The sequence below is a fragment of the Anoplopoma fimbria genome, chromosome 9 (genome assembly GCF_027596085.1).
Source record: "Anoplopoma fimbria isolate UVic2021 breed Golden Eagle Sablefish chromosome 9, Afim_UVic_2022, whole genome shotgun sequence".
NCBI classification, from domain to species: Eukaryota; Metazoa; Chordata; class Actinopteri; order Perciformes; family Anoplopomatidae; genus Anoplopoma; species Anoplopoma fimbria.
In genome coordinates this window covers 24,120,425-24,139,293 of record NC_072457.1, presented here as the reverse complement: position 1 = coordinate 24,139,293, position 18,869 = coordinate 24,120,425, and the positions used below count along the sequence as shown (strand labels likewise).

General features: G+C 40.3%; 1 protein-coding gene across 1 annotated transcript in view; it reads right to left on the bottom strand.

The window, feature by feature from the left end:
* Positions 1–18,869, bottom strand: part of prkcaa (protein kinase C, alpha, a) — a 138,382-nt gene that overhangs the window by 87,350 nt on the left and 32,163 nt on the right. The window contains exon 3 of the mRNA XM_054605313.1: positions 400–482. Within this exon, the coding sequence (XP_054461288.1) occupies positions 400–482 (83 nt within the window). The remainder of the gene's footprint in view (positions 1–399; positions 483–18,869) is intronic.

Here is an 18,869-nt window from a genome sequence, read left to right as displayed (position 1 = left end):
GCTGTGATTCAATCACGAGTCGACTGAATTTAACATTTTAGTGGCCTTCTTTGAATTGATACAACCAGAAGAAAGACTAAGGTTCTTCTTTTGACATCTATTTATACAAAGAAGTTAAGCTTCTGTCATCACTGTCATTTCTTTATTTTTGGGGGGAGTCAATTTGCTGTGATCAATATTTAGTTTGTCATCAACATCAAAAATAAAGAGGGCAATTTTTTTCACGTAAACCACAGTACACTACAAAGAGAACAAGAGTTATTAAAGTAGATGCCGGCCTGGTTGACACCGCTGCATATATTGGTAAAACTGCGTATATGCACTTCAGTGTAATGACAGGAAAGGCACCTACTCGTCCACAAACACGTAACAGGCAACAGCTGGGCTTCGGTTACTTACGTCTGTGTCGGGCCCCTTATCTGCCCCCGGGCAGCAGAATGTGACTAATTCATGGCACCTCTTGTGGACCACAAAACAGCAAACTGCAGGGAGACAAAAGACGAGAGAGGGCCGTTAGGAGATAGAGAGACAGAGAAAGAGACGGGCAGAGGGATTCAGAGAATAAAGAAATATACAGACAGGTGGAGACATCCAAGCGACAGAAAAGGAGGGAAGATTAGAATACAGTGTATCATTGTCGATTGATATGTAAACAGACAGCAGAAAGGAGAAAGAGATCTGATAACACTGAGAGGGATTGAAAAACCACGGATGTCTGGGCCAGGCTCTCTACCATGTGTCCAGATGGCCACTCCTGCCCGCAGGCTGACTGCTCTTATTGCACAGTAAAGTGCCACCTCCTCCCTGACACGACACACACTTTTTTTTTTTTCCATGCACAAGAAGCACACACAAAAACATCCTTAAACTGAGACAACTGTATCTACGTAGATCACATCCAGTCCTGCACACTTGAATAAATCTGCACCTACTCGGTGTCGGAGCACAGTGTCATTATCACGCCGGGTCACTGGGTGCACTGTAGTCTGCAGCCAAGCAAGCAGCAGACTCAAAGGGGGGGAGGCGCCTGTTACCGGCTCTTAATATCACCGTGACACCATGAGCAGACAGGGTGAGGGGGAGGCTAATTGTGGAAGCTGGTCGGCATTCAATACAAAAACTGTACGTTCTCACTGCTCCATCTCTGCTGCTCCACCTCATTTGTTCATCAAGGATTTGTCTACAAGAGTGTTACGTCTGCTCCTCTTTCCTTTTTGATGGACATGAGCGCCCCTCCCTTTCTCCACAGGACTTAATGATTTCAAGGCCAACACTCGCGGCATGAGATGAAAGCATCTGAATTGGCGGTTTTCAATAGTCTTCACTTTGCACCGAGTGACCCTGAGTAGACTCCATTAGTGGTTTGTGTTGCATCGGTGATGTGATGCATTTTCAGAGACCTTCCTTGACTTTCACTTTTATGCACTCTCTCGTCTGCTTCGGCAGCGGAGCAGAGTAATGCACAGAGTCTCTCTTGTTCATGCATTTACCTACAGAGCATCTCTCGTCTTTCCACTGCATCCCTCTTAAACAGCTCCACCCGAAAACAAATAGAGAGAGGAGCTGTGATGGCCGCCGTGGATGAACAGAGAAAGGGAAAAAAAGTATCTTACAGAAACCCAGACTTCATCAACAGAGAATCTAAGAAAAATGTCCCATGAACCCACAAAAATTTTAAAACTAGTTTGGCCTCGTGGTTGTATTCCTCCAGCCCTTCACCAACCAGTCCAGTTTACATCTATTTCTGTACAAATTGTCTTCACTTCTTCATTTCATCCTATTAGATGTTTGTGTGAAATTGTCATAATTAGCATTTGAGCATTCTTGAGTTATGGCCAAAATCGTGTTTTGTGAGGTCACAGCAACCTTTGACCACTACAATCTGATCAGTTCATCCAGGTGAACATTTGGGCCAAATTTGAAGAAATTCCTTCCTCTCCCCCATCACTTTCATGAGAAAGGTAAAAACAAAATGCCTCACCTTCACCGTAATCAAACACCATCTGAGATTGTTACCGTTATCATCTGCACCACTAAAACTACTATTCCATTCATGCATTATGTATTGCTACCCGTTATTGCTTGTTTATGTGTCCTCTAGAAGTCTAAATCATAGTTTAGACATCCAAACACAAACTGAGTCATAATGACGATGCTGCTGTTAAGATTCTATTCATTATTTTTTGACTTCTGATGGCTGTTTTTTTGGAGTGAGTCAGACCCTCTACACAACCGCCATCTGTCCCGTACCCTAATATCATGAATAAGACAGATATTTATGAATGTAACACCCCATTAGCATAAGACATTCGGGTTATACATCACTGAGAACATATTTTAATTCAAAACTTTATTAGATTCAACTGAAATGTGGCTAAGACATCGGGTTCATAAGACATGTTATTGAGCAGTAAAAGTCATAACAAAGGAATCAATTCTGTCTTTTTTTAAATGCACATTATCATGCACATTATTGAATTTTGCTTACATGTCTGCACTTACAGGTATGTTCATATTTTATACGGTAAATGATATTGCATACTGAGCCATTGGTCATCATGGTTGAAATTATACAAAAACCCACTGGTGAATAATGTTCAAACATTGCCTTTTCATGTTTATTAATGTAGCTCGTTGCTATACTGTTTTTGTTGCCCCTCACAAATATGAAAGCAGCTCTGCTATTTCATCTGCAGCCACCTTTCTACACAAAAAGACATGTGTTGTTAGCAGTTGGCATTCTGCGTACACACTCTCTCACATCAGGGTTTTTTCCAGAAGGCTGCAAAAAAATCTATATTTATTCGCCCACAGCTATAAAATATATTAGTGTTCAGCAGGGAATTGGCATGGTCAAGCCCTGCTCGAAAAAATACGAAAAAGCATATGAAAATGTAATGCATTTACTACCGTACATTTTTGATATAAAAAACAGGAAACTAATTGAGTAATTCGATCTACCAGAACATGTAGACAAACAGTACATTAGTTATTATTAGTCATATATATTTACAATGTCCGGAGTATGGGAGAAAGAATAGCTTTAAAAATGTTTTGCTATGCATGGATTTAGTAAAATTAGAGATCCGTTGGAGATTTAAATTATGATGGGAAGTCAATGTTAAATGTTGGTATAGCACACTGATTTTTGAGATGTAAAAATTGCACTTATACATACACAGTACTTAACAATAAAGAGTTCGGATTACCAACATGTTGGTATTTAAATGAACTTTTATGATGGCAAATCGATAAGACCCTCCCAAACAGGCATATCACACCACCACAACTCAACCCCCTTCTACCCTGTGATTCCTCTTAGGAGCTATCGGTCAGTACGGTCAATGATCGCAAACCAGACAGGTCATAAATCTCACTGAATCACTCCCTCCATAATTCATCCTACAGTAAAAAGCTGGTAGTAGTGCAAGTAGCCTTGATTCACAACAACACAGACCAGCACTGCTTATACCAATCCTTTTGTCTTGTTTCTATTGATGGAGTTTGAGCTTCCGTGTGGAGTGCCAGTTTCTTTGTCCATTTAGCCGCCAATGCTCGTCAACAGCAATCGATTCTCATTTAAACCACGAGCTCTCCTTCTATTAGCACTTCCTTCACAGTGTTTCTCCCATAAAATGCCTTACAGATATTGGTGAATTCAAAATACCTCAGGAATAACACAAGCAAAAGGTTTGCAAGAGAGTTCTTTGGAAATTTTAAAGTCGCCTTTCATCCGCATGAAAATGATGTCTTTCACAGCCATTGGCAGCTGCACGGCCTGTGAATCACGGTAGTTTGATTTATATTTTTCCCCACCAGCATTCTGTGAAGACCCGCCCTACTCTGCTTATGATTGGCTATTGCTTGACACCTTCTGGACTGATTTGTTACATTATTACTGATGAACAAGATTGGTGGAATGTTGGTAGGATTAATGATTGATAATCAGATGTTTCATAAAGATGGCAGCCCCCCTTCTCACATACATATTTACAATGTTGTGATGATAGGAAAAAATGAATGAAGTGGATATATGAGGGAACACCACAGTATGTTATATCAACCAATATAGTATGTGAAAGAGAGAAGAAAGAGGGAGCTACAGAGGTGGATCAAATCAAAGGAGTTCGGCGAAGGAGGTTGAAACTCTTCATAGTAACTGCAATACTGTCAGTGTATCATTCACTCTATATTTTAACAGTAGCGAGTGTTAATAAGTCTATTAATAAAGCATATTTATCTTTAGGAAAGCTAATGACCTACAATGCTTGTAAAGCACGGCAATTAGGCAGACTGAGAATTTCAGAGGTCAGAGTGGTCAGTTTCTATTAAAAGCTGGTGCTATTAGGAGCTATTGGATTACAACAGGGAGACATGGGCCTGACAATTTAATAAAAAGCAATTAATGCTCACAGAGTCGTGTACGTTTACAAGTGCCAGCTGAGTACTATTCTTAAATCCTGAAAGAAATGGGATTTCGGTGAAGCGAGGTGTAACACCTCTGTCAACAGCTTAATCACCTTTGAGGAAAGGACAGCAGCTAAGATGTGGTGTTTCCAACAGGTCTGTTGCCATGAATGGAGACCTAATAATTCTCTTCCTCTCTGGGTAGGATTAATTATACAGCAAGTGAGAGTGTAATGAGGGTTTTCAATCAATACTTATTGCCTTCCAGCACAACAGACTGCAAAATCACTTTCGTTCCCAAAAGATACCATAGCTCAGACCCAATTCTACTCCCACTCTGGCAAATCCATTTCTTCCAAATCTTTGACAGGTCACGAGTTTGTTCATAGGAGCAATTTCCTGAATACCGGCAGGAAATAAGAGAGAGAGAGAGAGTGATTAAATTCAACAGTTCTTGGGTATGGAGATGTGTCTTAGTTCCGAAATACCTCACTAAAAGAAAGGAATTGTAGTGGAGAAAGCTTTTAGATCTAACTATCAAGAGGCCCTGCAGCCCAATGGTTCCCCTGACAAAAGTCTCTTTCCAGACTGGGTAGCCTTCATTATTTCCTGTGGTTCTTTTCTCCACTTGATTGCCTGGACCATTTTCACCACTGTCGCCAAACACCAACTCCACAGCCGTAAAAAGGATACGAGGAACAGGAACAATTTAGATCTCACCAGTGAAAACAGTGTGTTGAAATTGCTGTGATAAAAGTTTTATTTTCTGCTTTCTAGGAGAAAGACACATTTAATGCAAGATTTAGTGACTAGAATGCCTCCATAGCGTAAACCTCTACTTTCCACTGAAAAAAACGGAAAAAAAAAACCACTTGAACCAATAAACTGCCTGTTGCTGTTTCAACCACAACAGTGAGCACCGTCGCTGAAAGAGTTAGTGTTTACATGGGCATAACGGGCATAATAAGGGAGTAGTAATTAACATAGGGGTTATTTAAATTGGCTGAAATGAATATATTTCATCTAAACAAACTAATTGCAATGTTCAGCAATCATGCTTTTCTTCTTGAAAGTGTGGAACTGCATAAGTCTTCATCATGACGACCCATGATAGGTGAGATAGGGGATTACTTTACAATCTGTAATCTACAAATGGAGACAAATTTTACAAGAACAGTTCTTGGCAAAAAAAAATGTATTTTTCAAAATGTGCAGAATATATATTTTTTTAAGTATTATGTGTTTGAAAATATCTTAACTTGACCATTCTAGCTTATATGGCAAGACAATAATCAGTTTTTAGCCATGCCATTTCATCGTGGCTCTATGGATGGCAATGTCGGTAGCTCCACCACTTTGACTGAAATATCACGGCAACTCTTAGATGGGTTTCCATGAAATGTGGTACAGACATCCATGTCTTAGTGTAACTAGATGAAACCTAATATTATTTATAAACCATGAGTAAAACCAAAAAACTAGCTCTAAAACTAACAATGCAACTAAAAACGGCACCAGCAGCGGCCTCAGCTTAATCAGCAGCTGCAGTGATGTGTAAGGTCAACAACACTGAGGTGGCCGACCCATAAAGCTTTTTCCACACGATAAATCTCTGATCACCATCATCTTAACTTAAGGAAATGGGTATTAAAGCTGACAACACTGTGCATCACTGTGACAGCAGCCACGGCCAACGTTCATTCATCATCTGAAGTAACACCACGGCAGAAAGGTAAAGCTTAATAGAGACATTATTATACTTTTTGATCTCTTCATGCTTGGCTCTAACAGCCACGCCTTAACTAAAAAGGTCTACTGTACATTGATTAAACTTCTTATCCAAGTCTCTTATAATGACATGCTTTTAATAAATAACAGTGATCCCTATATAAATCAATAAACCTTTTCTTTTAAGAATCTGCATTGAGGTTTTCATTGGCATGCATAGAAGTGCATTAAGTAGAGTGGCTACTCCCCTAGTAGCTACAGCTATGACATTCAGTTTCAAGATAACAAAAGGCAGAAGTTTTCAACAGTGCGACTTAATTAGGTTTTGTTAATGTTTGCTGTTGTTTTATACGGCATTCTCTCTAGTGATCATGGATAGTAAAAATATAGGTCAAGTTATGACACAGATAACAAAGACAAGGGGGCCAGGACATTCATACACTGCTCCCTCCCTTCAGGCCTGAGCACCACCATAATTGAATACCACTGTGTCAGCTGCGGACCTAAGGACTGTCGCATACTTTAAAATAATGGAGTTATTTGATACCTACACCAACATTTCACCTGAAAAAGAAAGCTTGTCCGACAAAAAGTTGTTAGTTTGTTACATGAACTTGACGGATGAAAAAAGTCAATGCCGGGTGTTAAAAGAGGAAAATAAATCTGCCATAAACATCAGGTGGTTGGTCTTGTAAGCAGGCTACAGATGCTGAGTCCACTAGGCATTACAAGGAAGTGGAAGTTATCTGCACAAATTTGCCTTTTAATCTGGTCCACTGTTTGCCAGCCATGCGTCATGTGTTGAAGTTAAACACCACAACTTGTACTGATAACTCGAGTATGAAGGAACCCACCCCAGTTTTTCCACTGATATTTAGACTTCACATTCAGCCGTGCAAAGGGCAACTTCCTCGTCGTAAACATGGAAAGTTGATGCGTCATTGGTTTTGTTTTCTGAGACCAGACCGTCTCTCATTGAGGAGTGGAAGGTTCAACCTGGCCTTTGATTCTTCAGCCACATCACCCGTATACAGTATATATGGTTGATGTGGATGATGGTCAACAGGAACACACCTGAACCTACTGCACAAAGTAAGAGGAACAGTAATACAGCAAACCGTTCCAGGTAGGGACAGAGCCTAACAGTGCACCACAATGCTTTTAAATTGCACTTTAAATGCCCACCTTGCAATTTTAAATGTTAAGAGACTCACAGGCATGCTGGGACAAAGCAAGGGTAGTTTCCAAGGAAACAAGCCTTATTGAGGTTATTGAAAGAAATTAAGGAAACAATCTCAGAAAGAATCCAAACCCTGGGAATGAAAACTGAATGGAGCCACACTGGTCTGAGAGAGACAGTCAACAGTACTCTCACTGAGCATGTAGAAAAAGTTTATTCGATTACCAAAATGGTAGATGTCCAATGAAGATTTTTTTTGTCTGTATTAATGAGAATTATTACTTTCATATGCAAGTAAAAATGTAGGAAAAAGGTTAATGAATTCTCAACTGACAGTGGATTGGCCCGTTTTACACAATAAGGTTCATAAACAAACCTTTAAAAGCGACAGAAAACATGAATCATTTCGGAACGTTAACTTCTCTCAGTGATAAAGAGAAAATAAACAAGGAGCCCAAGGACTGCTGCTCTCCCACTGACTCGGAGGCTAACCTTGCAGACAGACATGAAAATACACACACAGAATCAGGCCATTTCACTGAGTAATGACCCGTTTACAAAAAGTCATAAGTCAGATGATTTACAGTTACTGGATTTGAGCACTAATGATGTGCACTGATGAATGATGATGAATTCACAGGAATATTCACCATATTTAGCAGTAATATATTTCAAAGAACCCATTTAAAATAGTCATTTAGTCTAGGACATGTTTTGCAATGTCCTGGGAGAATTTCTAGCTATGTCGGATCACATTCTGGTTCAAACCTATAGTATCAGCTAATCAGTGAAACGGGGCTTGAGGTGCATTCAGCAATCACGCTGTTATAATAATACATAATCACTGTGCAATGAAACTGAGCTCAAGCACCCCCAACTGAGAGTCATTCAGGTTTCGGCTTGGATTTTGGACACCATTACAGATAAATGTTGGCCATAAACACTTATTAAATATTAAATATTCCCATTTAACAGTTCTGGAAGGGAGTTGAATGGATTTGCTATGAGAGCGGCCGAGGCTGATCTCCTTTCCTTTCCTTATTACTGCACTATGTCTTTTCCAGACAGGCATTTAATCAAGTCTAAGAGGAAAGAGTTAATTGGCAAAACAAATACAAAAGCAACTGGGCTCCCTTTTTAACTGTACCTCTTTAACACTGTATGTGTATCTTAAAACACTGACGCAGCTTGTGGGCTGTAACCTTGTACAGACTGAGTTGGACAGACGAGCGTGTGGGAAAATTTCTAAAGTAGTTTTTTCAGTGCATGCACTGCTGTATGTAAGTCGTCTTAAAGACTGAGGTCTAGTCATGCTTGTTTTACAATTTGCAAATTTACAAGACTGACTTCCTGCAACACACATCACTTCCCCGTGCTCTTTTCGAACATTTACACACAAGAGCCAACGAAAATCTCATCATACTTAAATCCTTGCGCCAAAAATAAATGTCGCCATAAGGTCAGATTTCAAACCCTGATCCAGTCAAGCTGTTAGAGATCAACTACGCTGGTCAGGCTCCGTATTCAAATGAGCAATTATGTTCCATCTGTTATCGAAGGCTCCTTATTTTAGTGCAGACAATGGGGATAAAGAAAAAAAATCAATGCTCAGCTCGGGAAACATTGATTGCTGATTGTACAAGTGGAATCTATAAAAAAAAAAAAAGCCATGTGCAGTTTCTTTGCTGGTAATTGGCCGATAGTGAGAAGGAGTCTTGTGCACACTGCACACATAATGGCCACTTGTGGGGGAGAGCGGTCAAGAGGCATTTTGTGTAATGGAAGGATGTGGATTGCTGTCTGCACAAATTACACTTTGGGCCCTCAAGGGGAGCCCTTGTAGGTCTAATAATTAGAATCAGCCGTGATGGCAGACTTCTGTGTGACAGGTAGGAGAGCAGTTGTAAAGGGGCTGCACTGAGGTGAATGGTGCTCTGTACACATGAATCGTCTCATTCTGTATTCAATCTGTGGTCTAAAATGGCAGAGGTTATGGAAATGATGGTGGTGGTATAACGGTCCTAAAAAGGTCAACAGCTGGCACTTGTGAGCGAGCCATTCGTCATTTATGATAGAACTAAAGATAAGATAGAGAAAATCTGTTTTAAAAAAATATCTTTATCAGCTTTCAGAATTGTGGTTTACACAGGGCTTCACAGCTGTAAAACACACATATAGACAAACAATGAAACAAGGTATGTTAATGATTAATTTGTTAATAATTTAAAGACTAATCTGTGGTCAGAAGGTCAGAGCAGCCCACTCTATTATTCTAATAGATAATAAGAACTTGTAGGTTACATCCCCTTTTTTGTTGTAACAAGCAGTAATAGAACTATTACACTCTATGTGATTAAGAAATTGCTCATTACAACAGTTTAAATACAGCTCTCATTTAGAAAATAAAACATGTAGTTTGTATTTTATACACTTTGAACGATGGATCGATTATCAAGCATTCATTTTGTCAATGAGCATTTTGTACATTGCTCAATGTCAGGGTAGACAGAATCTAATCATGGCAGGCAAGGGCAGGTCTTTAATTCATTATCCATCCTGTTGATTGAACTTAGTGATCCTCAACAAGGACACAGACGGGTTTAGATGCAGAGGGATGTTTTGCATGCTAAATGGTGTAATTGTGACTCGTTTGGGTGCGTGTGTGTGTGTGTCTGTGTGTGCGTGCGTGTGTGTGTGTATCAGTCTGTAAACAACATACTTAGGATTCTCCTGAAGATGCTGCTGATCTCGGCAAACTGGCTCTTAAAAAATGCCTGACTGACTCCTTTGAGGTAAAGAAAGCCTTTTTCACACACGGCTGGCTTGATATGAAAAGCCGAAGGTGCTATGGGCTGTATAATAAATGCAAATTAACAGAAAATTACACAAGAACTGTGTGCAAAAAATACTCAAATTGAAAATGTGTGGGTAAACAGAAATCTATATGTAACAGAGGTGGTTGTTGTTTTCATTCCCTCTAAAACATGGATGCAACTTTAAATCTCTTCAGTTCTGGCTCTGTTTGGTCTAACAAGTCTGAGTATTAATGTGTTCAAGAATGAGGAATCACTTTCAAATACCTGACTCACCTGGAACACATGAGGCTGTGCAACTGATAGTAAGCATGATTAATACTACAACAGACAAATGGATTATTTTCTTTACCACGTAAGGTCTTAGCAGTCAATAAATGTCAGGGGTTTAGCTTTATTATAGCAATATTGGCAGATACAGATGGTTTTTGTTGTTGTTTTGTTATCATAACAACCGTTATTCAAGGCTCCTTCATTTTTCCCCCCCAAGTTCCAAAAACTGATTTCCACCTTCCCGAAGTCAGTGGAAACCATACAAATTTCTAAATGTTGTCCTTTCACTTTGTATTAGTCATCTAGTGGTTATTTGTATAACCTTGCATTTTATTATTCTTGTCCTACTTCGAACAAACTGTATTTATTCAAGTTTTTCACCGAACAACATTTTACAAAATTACATTTTATACAGGTCATGATAAAGTAATAATTTACTTTCGCCCAATATTGATTTTTACTGAACAGAGCATGAACACATCATAATGTAACTCAATGGAACCTCCACATGCTGCCCGCATTACTAGCTCTCCTCCTGTCGATTTCAACACTGATTTCTTGTTCACAATTTAACATTATCAGGATTGGCGACTAAAAAGCATTAACACTGATCTCAAATCTTTACTGAATGTTGGCCAATAACGATGGTAGGTAAAACTTGATTTCCCACTTTGATGTTTAAACTGTGTGATTAATCCATGGGTCGCATTTGTGACAAACCCTGAGACATTTAAAATAAAACAATGCAAACATTTCCATCTAACAGGTAGAGGTCAAAGGCAATCTGGATGATTTTAAAGCAGACTAAAAACACTTGTGGCCCATCCCAACCAGCAGGACTGTTGGGAACAAAGTGGGAAACTCCCACTCAGCAGTCAGCACAGATCTGTTCGGTAGTGTGAACAGCTTCTTGAAAAGGACAGGAGCCCACTGGATGTGAACATTTGACAACTCTCTAGTTGACCTGTGTGGAAGATTGTGGATGGACGAGGCTGTTCTCCTCTTTAACGACTCAACACTTCCAGTCAAGCACATCAGTGGATTAACCTGACCTGGCTTCGTGCCAGCTCTCACACTGTGTCTCCCCAACCACTTCAGTTTCTGTGGCTTTGGACATTGTGTACAGTGAACATCCCCGAGGACCCTGTGTGATGCCACAACACAGTCATGCAGGTTAAAAACAATCCTGGGCTCCAAAAAAGACGAAATGAAATGTTTGCTGGAACGCCAATGATCTTAATTAAAATTTCACTGAGACAAAAAAAAAAGGCTACATCCTTTTTACAGCATAGCCGACATTTCAGGGATGGCTTCATAACAGCATAGCAGTCCCAAGCTGTCACAACACTGTTGTTGGAGGGAGATGGCACAGCCTGGCTTTGACAAAGAGAGACAATAGTGAGGCAGGGAACCTCGCCAGCAGAGGTATCCAACTGGTAAGCCCTGAAGGAATGTGAACTGGCATTTACACTTGCTTGAACAAAGTTACTGTGTACTTGTCCATAAGTCCTAAAGTTGGCATCTTTGTGTTTATATCTGCAACTTCATGTTAAACTGCTAAGAGAAGCCCGGAGGGACTTTGCGAGTGATGTTACTGACCAGCTGAATGATTAGGACTGGTTTGGATCCCAAATATAGCAGAGTGGGAGAACAGGATCAGGTAGTCTGAAAGGCCACCTGACAGTAATGCATTGAGCTTCCTGTTCAAAAAGACAGTATGGTAAGATAAGATAAGATAAGATAATCCTTTATTAGTCCCGCAGCGGGGAAATTTGCAACTTTGAAAGTTGCTGCTCTTGTATGTCCAAGAGCAGCAACACCTTAGCTGTCCTGAACCAGACTGGTATACACAAGAAACCTTAGTGGTTAATGGGAACCCAGGCTGATGGTTGCCATGACAGAGCTATCTGTCCAGTCTATATAAACGGAATGGATCATTCAGGGATTCGACCTTTTCCAGTAGTACACACACTACAGTCACCGACTAACATCTTTTTTGGTAAAACGTCTGGTGTAATCAGTAACACCGGTGGGAATATTTCCCCACTGTGGCATTCCTGTTATGTATAATGCTATTTGAAATATCATTCTGCATCGAGTAATCCACACAACCAGCAGCTCTTCCATTGGAGTATCTTACAACCACTTTACAGACAGCAATAAATATGTTAGTCTGAAAATGTAGTCAGTTTTCCGCTGTGTCCTTTTCTGATCAAAACGAAAAAAAAGTATGAAAGAAATGTGCCTAATGGATCCGGATAATAACTGCTGACCTCTCTTCCTTCATTGATACAGGAGAAGATAACTCACTGCATGTAAAGGACAGTGCTGAACTACTTCCCCCTATACAAGAGGATGACCCCTTACACCTATCCATAACCTCACACACTTACCCACATGCACACACAGTCATCCTTCATGATTCATGCAACAAGACCAGCCAGTAAGGGCGAAGTTGGAAAAGCAAATCCTTCATTGTTTATATTGAAAAAGTTCAAATGACTCTTGTTTCTGAGAGATGAAAGAATGTATTTTTAAGCACAAGCTGCCACAGTGTTTCTCCAAAGGGGGACCAACCCTGTAGCTTTCCTCCCAGCAGCCTCAGAGGGACGTCCTAGCTTCCTGTTTGGAGCCTCAGGCTAGCGAGAGGGGACACGCCGCAGCTGGCTTTTATTTGGGCAGCTTTTCCACAGTGTACTCAAAGAGTCTTACATTAACCAAGCATGCAGATGTTTTTTGTTTTGTCCAAAGTCATTTGGATAGACTGAGAATATCGGAAAAACTTTCAAATACAATGACACTATTGACCTCTGAAAGAAGATCTTTGTGCAGACATACCTGACTGCCAGCCATCGTGAGACGTCGATGATGTCATGCTGTAATATCCTCCATACTTACCATCTGACAAATGCAGTCAGACGTACTCATTTATTGTTCTCATCACCTGGTCCACACATGGTGTTTACTACTAGCTTATCTATCAGACAGAACATGGCACGCAGTTATAACCCGTTCTACTCTCGTGGATACATTATACACACTTGCATTTCAATCATATCATTCAAACTAAGTATTTTTTTACCCTGAGTCTAAGTTTTCGGCTGGAAAATATGCAGCATTTGTAGCCAATTAAAATGACAAATAAACTGTACAGATGGTTGTACAATGTTTTGCATTAATTGAAAACTAACTTTGCTGCACCAACATTTTGTTCTAAACAACTTTGGAGGGAGCCGGCTGGTACTCAAACATATACGCTGACAGAATACTATGAAGTGCGTACTGTATTCAGTCTTTAATCAGCAAACTTGCAAGCAAGCTTTCCCTGGCTGAGACTTTAAGGAACTGATAGGGTAGCATCTTAACGGTATTATGAAGAGGCAGGGCTAATCCAAAGCACAGCCAGTTACTCTCTGCAGGACAAGTAAAGCCCAGAGAGGCAAGAAGTGACGTCTACAATCGCAGTACAGCAATGTGTTTATTCACCAAAAGCCAATTCTTTTTAAGTATTTTGGATTAAATATATATATAATTGAAAGTGTAAAAAGCTCAATGAAAAAGCAATAATTTAGCAGCCTTGTAATTCAGGCAGACCATCTTCTGCATATAGACCTCTTCAAACCGATTTCTGCTTTTATTAACTTTTTGAAACCGTTGGCCTTTAAACATTTCTCAAACCAGGTCGCAGAAGAAGTTTTTGTCAACTTGACATTTTCAACGAACAAAAACGGCTCCCAGCAACACAGAACATGTATGTGAAGAAGTCTCACTGTATTTTTTTCATTTCAGCCATCCATTGACACATTTTTATCTCATTCAATAATTCACCGCCGTGCGCTGACATTTACACCCTTCCATAATGGGTGACATCTTAACACAGTGACACAGAGGGACACCTCTGTATCATGAAGACACACCGGTGTGCCGGACAAAGACGGTGTTAAGGTTGCGCTGGAAGTGGCCGTATGAAAGTCATTCTCCGAACCATTCAAGGATTTTACCACAAAGGCCAAAACAGAGACATTAATAGCACACTGAACGGAGAGAAAGCACCCTGCAGCCAACATTTTCAAACTGGTGCAGAGAAGGACAAGAAGAAAACTTTAAATGGTATTTTGAACCATTTATCGTGTTTTATGCATTCTGTCCATATAATGTATGAGGCACTAAATAAGTGTGGTCTACTTCTGATCATACATTAAATTCCTGCAGGAGAACTTTAATTTCATCCCTATACATACTTTGTATTATACAATATTTATAACATATTCCTGTATTATAACTTCACTGCATTTCCTTTTCCAAAACCCTAGAGGAGTGAATGTAATTGAGTGCAGGGTAATAATGCTGGTATGGGTTTTCCTGTGCTTTAGCAGTCTGTTTTAATTTAGAATCACACTCCTCTGAGGCACCGTGTTCACTTTTTGGCGTGGAGTTGCTGTTGATAAAGCGCTGTGGTGGGAGAGATATAAGCAACAGGACGTCAGCTGGGGCTTTCTCGATTATCTGCTCATCTAATTAGTCAGCTTGTCTCAGCTTAGGAACAGTTTCAGTGGCAGCATGTTTTCAAGTATCAAGTTAATCAGGGGCTCAAGGCAGCGGCGCTGTAAGACAAACACTAGGCTGCTTTTGGACAAATGACAAGGATTTAGTACGGGGGAGGACGAAGGAATGAGAAAAAGGAGAGTGAGCTGACAGACAGATGGGGCATGGAAGTATGGTGAAAAAGAAAAATTGTGATTGTGACGATATTGTAGGATTGACCATTGGTGCTTTTTCAAAATATTTACACAATATTTCAGTAATGTGGAAATAATTACCCAGTGGGTAAAGGCGAATAATAGAAGAGTTAAAACTTACATCACTTCACTGTAATGCAGCCTATAAAACCAGGAAAAGACAACACTTATGCCATATTGCGATAAGACGATATCTCGTCTAATATCACAATATCATTATAATATTGATAATTTTCCCAGCTCTTCAGACAGAGACTGGGATTTGATGCTTTCTGCAGTTTTGTGCATCTGCAGAAGAAAACAAAAGGCTGATCTGAAAAGCACAAAGCAGTTGCACCCGAAAACCTGCAATTGTGAGGTCAGACAATAAGAAACGCAGGGCCAGACAGTCTCATCAACAATCACGGCTCCAAAAATACATTCGACAAGAAGAGGTTCAAATTAGGGAGAACCACTCTTTTAAAGCAGCCCGACGAGAAAGGCTGGATGTGCTAATTGATCTATTGTGTGGAGGAGTGAAATCTATGCAATGGTAGAGTCAGAGCAACAGCCTTTCTCTGCTCTGAAACATTACAATGTGTCATCACTCCAGAGGTCTAACCAGAAGACAGCAACGTAATGGAAGGATTAGATGTATAGGGATGTGAGTATGTGTCTACAAGTAAGATTGAAAAATACTGTAGATTACAGGAACATATTTAACTAGGGAGGTTTTTTTCACATTAATCTGCCACAGCGTAAAAAGATATACCTTAATGAGCAGAAAGAACCGCAAGACTATTAAGAACTGTGATACGAGCAAAGAGGCCCCCCAACTATGTGTCCGGGCCTCCAAGCAGCATGCACTGAACAACGTTCATATAACTCCCTGCCTGTTGCTGCATCCTAATGGAAACTTTCTCCACTATTGATTAAACGGCCCAAATGTGAGTGACACAGCCCGGAGACGTGAAGCATAGCGGCGTCCGCCCTCATTTGCATGCTCTCTCCATCTTCACAGTCTGCGCTGCCGATGCTTCATGCACAGTAGATCTTTTCCAGCTGGTTGATTGCTGCAGATGGAGCCAAATACATCGATCTCTGATAAAAAAGTCCCAGCAGTTCCTGGCAGCGCTCTAGGGTATAAATCACATTCGACGACAGAACAGGCTAATAAATAGAAAACGCTGGGACGCCGTTTTTTTATTTTATTTATTGGCACTATTGTGGGAGTTCATTACTTCCAACGCCCCCAGATTGCCTGCAAACACTTCATTTTCTGTCAGCTGAGGCCAGGACGCAGAATAACTCACAGGCGTGAAAGCAGAGCCTATGGGTTTGGACTTAATCATCAGACAAATCTAAAAGTACCACTGTTTAAAATAAGAAGCTCCATTACGTGGTTACGTGGTTGTTAATCTGGTTTATTACAGCCAGATCTCTGCTCTCTTCACCTCTGCTGTAGAACTGCTCTCACCACATGAGGATTCCTCTGGCGTTTAGAGGGGTTTGTCTCGTTTCTGCCTGTGTGCACGCGTTGAGGGAGCTAAACACCCACTCCCATGAGAGACTAGGCATTCCCACCCATGAGGGTAGCGAGCCAGACAACAGCAAAGACCGACATTTCACCGCTCCGCACAGCAGCCAGGAACGTTGTACTACACAGAGACTAGTGTCGCCAATAAGAAGAGTACGAAATTCTACATGTGCACATTTGAAACCAAGCCAGAATAGAAGCAGACTCATATAATGTAAACACACACAAGGATGCAGAATGTTTGCACACACTGTCACACTAAGGTTTAAACCTCTCCATGCTCCCAGGGGGGTCCAGCATGGCAGAGGCTATAAATAATCACAGGAGATTACTGGGTGTGGTGGCAGACAGCCTGATTCATGGCACAACCTTCATCAGCTGGTACACACTGCAGTAGATGTGTGTTAAACTACAGATGACGAGTTAGAAAAGGTAAAAGCTTTCGGGGTTAATTTGAAGCAAGAAGGCTGAGGTTCAGGTCCACGTGAGGATAAAGAAGATCCTTCACACAATGACAATCGGATTCATTTTATTAAAATTTAATCCACTCCATATTATCCCAGGTACAGAATATGAAATGATGACTGTTCTAATCATAGGCTTCATTCTTAATAGATAATATCTCCACGAAATAACTCAAATCTAATTCAAGAGAAAGACAAAATCGAACAAGCATATCCCATTAGGTTATGCAGACTTATTTTACTGTTATTTTACTGTTACACTGCAGGTGGTGTAGGTGTAGCTGAATAACCGAGACAGTGTATAGCTCCATATATAAGCCACGTTTTCACACAACTTTCAGTGTGCATGTCTTTGGCCTTATTATCCTATTATCATATTTTCTGTTTGGTTTGTTGGTTTGTTCGTCAGCAGGATAACGAAAGACTACTGGCTCGATGTTTTATAAAACTTGGTAGAAGGGTGTGGCATGGCCCAAGGAAGACCCCATTACATTTTAGAGAGGATCTGAATCACAAGTCGGATCCACACATTATTTTTATAATTACTGAAAAGGCCTTGCAGGGGTCTGAGTCTGATTCTAGTGTATCATGTGTTCATGCGTCATCATGTGTATTTTGTGCTATCTGTAACATTCTCCAAAAACATAAACTCAAAAACAAACAGTGACTTGGCATTGACGGATTTGATTGTGTGCTCAATAACTGATGTGTGCCAAAAAAAGGGGAAAGCTAAATGCAAAACAACACATAGCAGAGATATTTATTTTTTTATCGTGTGGACATAATGGGATGAGTTTATTTAAAGCAGAGGTGGCCTGTAGTCGATCTTTTACTTGAAATAATAGCATCCGCATTCAGATGTCACTCAACATCACATTTAGGAAGCTCACTGACTGAGCCCTGAAGGCACCAAAAGTTGGCACACTGTGCCGCCGTTTGCTGTGAATCTAATTAAGACAAGTCTGATTTCACTAGGCTTGTCTTAGTAAAATCAGGCTTGTGTAACTTAACTCACATTTTCCTTAAGTACTTTTGACCTCGTGTTTAACAGTCACACGCTGGCAGGATGTATTGATGAGATACTTAATCAAATCAATCTAACACGCCTGAAGCAGAGAATCTTAAATGAGCTCCACCTGAAAAAAAAACTTAGACTTAAAGTCAAAAGTTTGGATGGTTAGGTTAGCTTAGCTTAGCATACAGGCCGAAAACAGCTAGTTTGGCTTTCTACAGAGTTAAGAAAAGCATGCTACTAGCATCTCTAAATCTCAGTGAGAACCAAAATATGTGTTGTTTGTTTAATCTGTACACAAAATGAAGTGTGAAAACACATCGGGAATCACATTGCCATGTTACGAGGGGGTTTTTGTGCTGGACTATTTCTTGGCCCAGACGGAATAAATTATACACAGTCTTGTTGTCACTGTGAGGTTGCCATGCAACCAGCGCAGACTCCAGCAGAGAAGTTTAAAGCAACAACAGGGATTCAAATCAGATTTATCGCATTTTGATTGCGCCGCTAAAAAGTGGGCGGGCTTGGAATGTAGCTACAGAGGACTGTGGCTCCAGATACAACTCTCTTGTTAGAAGTTGCAGATTCATTGATGGATGGATGTCATGATATTACTGGTTGAAATATAGGTTCAAACTTTCGAAGCACACTTTATTTTATGTTTTTGACAGGAAGAACCAAAATTATCGGATTTTGATATAATAGTACAAATAAAGTTATTTTGTTTCTAAACTTCT